Below are 7,500 nucleotides of genomic sequence, written 5' to 3' on the forward strand. Positions count from 1 at the left end.
CGGACGGTCCAGCGAAGGTGCTGGTTGCCCCACTGCACTCGGTTCTGGCGATGGCGGCGGGTGAGGACAGCTCCTCTGTGAGGTCTGCGAGCTCTCAAACCAGCTTCATGCAGGCGGTTCCGCACGGTCTGGTCCGATAATCGGTGTGGCCCGGGGAGAGCCTGGACAGAAGATGAGGCCGACAGGAAACGATTCCGGAGGTGGCGGAGCCGTATGAAGCGGTCGTGAGCAGCAGTTGTCGCCCTTGGTCTTCCCGCTCGTGGCAAGTCAGCAACGGAGCCAGTGGCTTGAAACCTGACCCACAGTCTACTGATGGTGCTCTGGGACACGTGGAAGTGCCTGGCGATTGCACTTTGACTTTGGCCTGCTTGTAAACGACCCAATGCAATTTGGCGGTCTTCTCTGCTCAATCGGGCCATCTTTCGTCGCTGAATTGTCGTCTGATTTCTTTGTGGCGAACAATCCGCTTTTATGGGTTTTGGAAGACATGGTGAGAGCTCAATATTCCCCGAGTTTCACGAGATTACACTGAAGCATGACGAGTGGTCATGCCAAATGAGCAATTTTGACATTGTAGCCACTGATAACGCATGCGTCACGTGCAGAGCTCACTTGTGGCAATGGACGAAAGGTCGACGACCAGATAAACATTTTCTGCAGTTTGGTGGATATCCTTGTAGCCATATAACTAAATTAACCAAATATTACAAGCTATGCGTTTCTTTTTTTGAACAGTATACATAGTATAGTCGCTGAGGGTTGTGGACCTAACATTCACTTGGGAGTACGATACAGCCTTCACCCACAGGCAGGATTCACACATTTTAACTGTCTTGGTCAGTATTGTACAATTAGAAAATGTTAGCTGGTATAGCGGCAGGTTACAGCTGAAATACGACGTTGAGTTTGCATCCATCCATCTCCTTCTTGTACAGGGCGTCGAACTCCTCGTTCTGCTCTTTCGTAAACCAGTTCTTCCAGTCCCCGACTTGTCCTGAAACAGAATACCGATTGGGGTCAGGTACGAGCAATACTGAGGCATTGACGTAACCAGTTAACCCGGTCTCCGTCTTTTTCTGAAACAGAATACCGATTTGGGGACAGATACAATTGAGTCATTGACGTTATTATGTTTACCCAGTCTATGTCTGGTCCTGAAACCAAATACTGATTTGGGTTCAGGTACGAGCAATATTGAGCCATTGAGGTTAACCTGTTCAGCCAGTCTCCGTCTTTTCCTTCAACAGTATACCGATTTGGGGTCAGGTAAGATCAATACTGAAGGATTGACAATGTTGGTGTTTCGTTTTACGTCTATTCAACCAATATGGCTATGCGGAACCGAAGCAAAACATTATCTTTTCTCAGTTGACATGGCAGTCTCCGTACAGAGGTAGGCCTATTGGCGAACATCAGAGCAGTACAAGTAAGCAATCCAAAGATAGTGCTGTTTTTACGTGGCAAAATGTCAACCGAATTCAAAACAGTCATCTTCTTTCTTCTTCAAAGTTCAACACTCGCAGTCGTTCGTTGTATTTTAGATTCAGAGGTACACAATAACGGGCTATTGCAGATCTAGAGTCGCTTCGAAACCGCAAACGACTCAAGGCCATGTGTGAATAAAGTGGGTCACACAGGGCCCCGATGGCTCGGGGGTTGAATAACCAACAAGAACTGGTGTAGGATTTACATGTGCTAAGTAGTCTATCGAGTGAACTGTTCGTGCTATTGAAAGATGTCAAATGCTATTGCGACTGTGTCTCATCAGGTTAGTATTGCTGAACAGATTCCATCGTTCTGTAAACCTCCTGTGAGGCAAAATGGGGCTTAAAAAAACCCAAACATTTCGTCGAATTTATGGAACTGATTAAAATATATTACTGACCTTTTCTGTAGAAGCCTGGTGACCCTTCCTTCCAGATGGCCTTGAAAAGATCGTCTTTGACCTCCGCACTAGCGACCTTCAACTTGTTGAAACTGCACGCGTCGGCGATCTTTTCGCACAGGTCACGTGATCGCCCCAGGCCAAGGAAGTCGTTCAGCTTTATCACGTGACCCACTGGATCCTGCAGAATCAACAATCCAGTCAACCAACCAAAACATTAGCCACAGACTGTGACAGTCAATCAATAAATCATTTAATTAACAATTTTACTGATCAGTGGACATTTCGATAAATCACTTTTAAGTCACTTTTGTTGTCAAATGTGGTTGCAAGATACAAAACAAATCGGCAGTTGGTCGTATTTGGTCGCTTTCTTGTTTAACTGCAAATCAGACCATCCCGCAATTTGACTGACTATTAGGGTTTAACGTCCTCTTAGACCAACTGGTCTATATTGGGACAGGTATTGGTAATACGCTGAAGATATGGTGTGATACTTTGATTCGAACAAGCCCGCTGTGGCTGTCTTCTTCGACACACCAGCATTGGGTTAGTCTTCGTCAAAGTATCGAAATACGATCATGATAATCAGAGACGAGAGATGATGCATGCGTGTCTTCGTGTTTTCCAAGCCCTGAGAGTTTCGCTGTGAACGTGGGATCTTTTTCGTGCGCATGTGTGCACACGGGGGTGTTCGGACACCGAAGAGAGTCTGCACAAAGTTGACTCCGAGAAATAAATCTCTCGCCGAACGTGGGGATCGAACCCACGCTGATAGCGACCAACTGGCTACAAAGCCAGCGCGCTACTAACTGAGCTACGTCCTCGCCCTCCCGCCATTTGCATGAACACCCAACCCCACCAGTCTGCGTGCTCTCTGTGCAGATAGCGTTTAGCTACATTAATGAACTGATGAACGGACACTGGTGAGACTATGTCATATTTAAGTCATCGTATGAGCGCTTCTGGGGTGATACAACTCCTGTGATCTTGCCGCGAGGAGGCGCCAGTTACCAGCCGAAAGAAAGGAGGGGCATAACCTCACCAGAACCGACCATTGTCTGTTTACCGTATAAAATGCACGACTTACACACGAACTGTTACCAAACCGATACGCTATTTGGGACCGATGCAAGTGGGTTTTTTTCTTTCTCGTGTGATCTTGACGCGAGGTGGCGCCAGTTACCAGCCAAAAGAAATAGGGGGCAGAACAGCCCATTCTGCCGAGCAGGTGTTGTTACAAAGGGAGGCAACCGCCTCACCCTGCCACGCACACATACCTTGATGGCCTCCTCGTAGACAGCCACATGAACGGGAATGTCGGGGTGGGCGGCTATCTGTCTCTCCCAGTCACGGACATTGTCGAACCAGCGGTTACACCACACTGCAACACAGCCAATAGTACAGATTATGATTTGACACTGTCGTCAAAGGTGAGAGCCGTGTAAATCATACTTATTCCCCCCCTCTGCTTCTTTCTCTCTGTAAACGTGTAGGGCTAGTTATTTTTCGATAATCACCCAGCAACCAAACAAATAACGACCCAGCAACAGCCTGAATCCTCGATAGTGCAATGGGTTGAGAAGTTGTTCTGTTTCGGTACTACTTTTTGCGACTGAAAAGTTCCGAACGCTCTAATGTACGAAGTATACATCTCTGGAGCAAACAATACAAACATACCGCATTTAAATTAACAACTACAGGCCTGAACACATGAATCTCCATATAAAATCCATGAGTTCGGTTGTTTTCTGAATCTAGATGTGCCGTGCACAAACGTTCATCACAAGCAAATTCCCAAGGCAAGTAACTCATACTTTGTCTAGCGACAAGAGTAGTTCCCCTTCTTTTCACTCAGTTTCTTCGACAACACTGACTGCAATCCGACAGTCAGTTTTCAACAATATTTCATTTTATAAACAGATCACACGCAATTAAATGCACACATCTCATCAATTTAAAGAACATAAAGCGGTTTCATACACTATTTTCCCCAGAAAACTTAACTTCATACAGTAATTAACGTTGGAACACGGGTGCAAAAGTTCGTCTGCTAGTCCCATTTGACGAAAGAACATTATCCTAAGCGATACTAAAACATAAACAGAACACACAATATCAGCCTTTACCGCCACAGCAGAATAACAGCATATCTGTGTACTTGATTTTAGTCCAAAACAGGGAAACTGACAAGAAGTGTTAACAGAATGGAATGATTTGCACGGAACTATACAACCGCGCATTAATCGATCGCCTGCGCAGGTTGACTGGTTGAGTGAATAGGATTTGATCAAACTTTCGCACAAAAACTCCTCTTTTCTTTGAATAACTGAAGAAAGGAGGAATAAAGAGGTTACACACCTCGTCTCAGTGATTATCAAAAATAATGGTCTCAGTTCGCGGTCATGAAAAAGCTCGCTGAAGCTCGCATTTTTCATGATCCGCAAACTTCGACCATTATTTTTGATAATCACTGAGACTCGGCATGTAACCTCTACAAATAGTGAAGCATGGAGAGGTGCACACCGTCTTGCCAGGCAGGACCCACGGTAGCCAAGAGCCGTCCAGACCTCATACGGCGTGTGTGTGTTTGTTTGTGTGTGTGTGTTGGGTGTGGATGTGTGTGGGTGTGCGTGCGTGTGTGTGTGTGTTGGGTGTGTGTGCGTGTGTGTGTTGGGTGTGTGTGTGTGTGTGTGCTGCGTGTGTGTGTGTGTGCGCGCGTGTGTGTGTGTGTGTGTGTGGGTGTGCGTATGTGTGTGTGTGTGTGCGTATGTGTGTGTGTGTGCGCTTGTGTGTGTGTATGCGTGTGTGTGTATGTGTGTGTGTAGTGTGTGCGTGTGTGTGTGTGTGTATGTGTGTGAGTGTGTGTGTGTGTGTGTGTGTGTGTGTGTGCGTGTGTGTGTATGTATGAGTGTGTTTGTGTGTATGTGTGTATGTGTGTGCGGGTGTGTGTGTGTGTGTGTGTGTGTTTTCCATGTCTATAGCTGACCCCCAGTGTGCATGTAGAGATGCAGGAAGTCAGGCCACGACCCCGGGTAGCCCAGTGCTGTCCAGTCCCTCATGTGGTTGTGTAGCGACACCGCTATGTCCTTGGGGTTACGCAGCAGGTACACGATCTTCGTCTTCTTCTGTGAATACGTAGAGGTGTAAAGGTAGACATACACAGACTGGTTTACACACAGAGGCATAAACACACAAACACGCGCGCACTCACCCACGCACGCACACACGCGCGCACTAACACACAAAGACAGACAGGCTTACACACATACGTACATACACATACACGAACCAGTGCACACATCCTAGCACGCACACACACACACACACACACGCACACACACACACACATACACACACACACACATAGACAGACATATGCAAGGAGGTAGAGAGACACACACATTCATTCCCACACACACATAAGCACACACACACACACACACACACACACAGACACATCCACTAAGCCCTCTAAATCTCCCTCCCCGCCCCCCTCACACACACACCTCCAAAGCCTGTGTGGGCAGCCAGTGGAAGGGAACGTGCGTGTTGAGGACACGGGGGGAGGGGAGGGCAGCGGCTTGGTCAGCAGTCAGCCTGTCCAGCATCTCTGTAGGCTTGTCCGACTTGACGTAGTCCGCCTGACCCCGACACAGCATCGACAGCATCTCGTAGTGCCAGTGGGAACCTGTATGCGTGTATGATGGCTTATTAATCATTTACATGCATGTTCTTACAGGTTTAGTTCGTGTTAAAATAACGAGATAAGTTTAACTAAGTTGCCGTAGGATTAAACATTCTGTTTGTCTGTCTGTCTGTCTGACTGTTTGTCTGTCTGTCTGTTTGTGCGACTGTCTGTCTATAATGAATTTGTAAAGCGCCTGGAGCCAATTGATGGGACTCGCGCTATAGAAAAGTTATTTATTATTATTATTATAATATGTCTGTTATGTCTGTCTGTCTGTCTGCCTGTCTGTCTTCCTGCGCTTTTGACATTGCATAATATGACGGTATTATCTCTGGATACAGAGAGTTGTGTAGAATAGACACACGATTGATTATGAATGTTCGATGATTTTCAGGTAGGGGAAGGGCTCCTAATATGGACCACCTCCTGTTCTGACAAACTAACGGCGCTAGAGAGCTCAAAACAATTTCATTCGCTGTATTCACTCTCTACCGGCACGGTTGGCCTAGTGGTAAGGCGTCCGCCCCGTGATCGGGAGGTCGTGGGTTCGAACCCCGGCCGGGTCATACCTAAGACTTTAAAATTGGCAATCTAGTGGCTGCTCCGCCGGGCGTCTGGCATTATGGGTTTAGTGCTAGGACTGGTTGGTCCGGTGTCAGAATAATGTGACTGGGTGAGACATGAAGCCTGTGCTGCGACTTCTGTCTTGTGTGTGGCGCACGTTATATATATGTCAAAGCAGCACCGCCCTGATATGGCCCTTCGTGGTCGGCTGGGCGTTAAGCAAACAAATAAACAAATTCACTCTCTCTGAATAACTTGCACATGTCAAAACAGTTGCAGAAACACAAACCTCAAACCCGTTAGGCTTTTTCTCTTTTTGTCACTTTTGGCAGCGTTCACTCTAAATTTGCCGCCTAAAACGGACTCGTTTCTGTCCACAGCAAAAGCTGTTATCACACAAACATTGCTGAATATGACAGCTGGGACCGTATTTGTCACATTTTAGCAGTGTTGACCCCGAGTTTCTACTGCAAACAACAAATTACAGCAAGCTATCAAAGTATGTGTGTGTCCCCTAATATGGACCACCTTCAGCAAATCGAAGAAAACCAAAGCTATAAGCTATTTTCATAAATTCATTGAAAAATGTACTGAAAATAACCTATAACTAGCCCCCTAGATTTAAAAAAAATATATCAAATAGTCATCTTTTCGTGGTAGTTGATAATTTCACTTATTTTCACTCCGTTTTTGATAAGTTTTTTTAGTTTCCCGGTGTGCTTCAAATAATGCTTTCATCAACTCGAAACAGATAAATCTAAATTATATTTTGATTAGTCTGACTTACGCACTAAGTTGTATCATGTTATTTTGAAGTATAACGGGCTTTTAGCGGTGATTCGTGAAGGCCTCTTCACTGGTCCATATTGGGCGCCCAGGCTCCAAATATGGATCATTTGTGATTCTTTCTGTATTTAACTTTTGCTGAATATCTATCAAAGCTAATTTACTCTAACTAGGCCTAAGCGGTTGACCTATGAGAGAAGGACTACCAAACACAAAATGAAACTTCTTTGCAAGAAAACAAACTAGTTATCAGCACGAAACAAAAAGTGGTCCATATTAGGAGCCCTTCCCCTAAAGAACTAACCCTGCATTGTGAAATTCAATGTTTTTGGTAGGGTTGTCACGCGATGCTTTAATTCTCATCCTTAGTTCCATTATATTACCGACCATGTGTTCCTATAAAGGCTATTTATTAATATTATAACTCAGTATTCCCAATCATTACTCACCACTCTTTCCGTATCCAGTCATGATGACGTCATCGTCTCTGATGACGGTGTTTTTGATGACGTCAAGTTGCTGCGAGTAGGGGTAGGGCAGAGGGAAAGGTGGGAACCACACTCCTTTGGCATCT

At 45.7% G+C, this 7,500-nt stretch overlaps 1 protein-coding gene across 2 annotated transcripts in view; it reads right to left on the bottom strand.

Annotated features, from left to right (window-relative positions):
• Positions 1–735: 735 nt before the first annotated feature.
• The window catches only part of LOC138973891 (sulfotransferase 1B1-like), a 19,144-nt gene continuing 12,379 nt past the window's right edge, over positions 736–7,500 (bottom strand). For both annotated transcript variants that reach the window (XM_070346588.1, XM_070346587.1), the window contains exons 2-7: positions 7,376–7,500; positions 5,395–5,576; positions 4,875–5,013; positions 3,166–3,269; positions 1,886–2,066; positions 736–994 (exon numbers count right to left, since the gene is read on the bottom strand). The exon at positions 7,376–7,500 is cut by the window's right edge and continues 59 nt beyond it. In XM_070346588.1, coding sequence (XP_070202689.1) covers positions 882–994; positions 1,886–2,066; positions 3,166–3,269; positions 4,875–5,013; positions 5,395–5,576; positions 7,376–7,500 — 844 coding nt within the window. In that variant the 3' untranslated portion in view covers positions 736–881. The remainder of the gene's footprint in view (positions 995–1,885; positions 2,067–3,165; positions 3,270–4,874; positions 5,014–5,394; positions 5,577–7,375) is intronic.

This window comes from Littorina saxatilis, linkage group LG8 (assembly GCF_037325665.1).
Source record: "Littorina saxatilis isolate snail1 linkage group LG8, US_GU_Lsax_2.0, whole genome shotgun sequence".
NCBI classification, from domain to species: Eukaryota; Metazoa; Mollusca; class Gastropoda; order Littorinimorpha; family Littorinidae; genus Littorina; species Littorina saxatilis.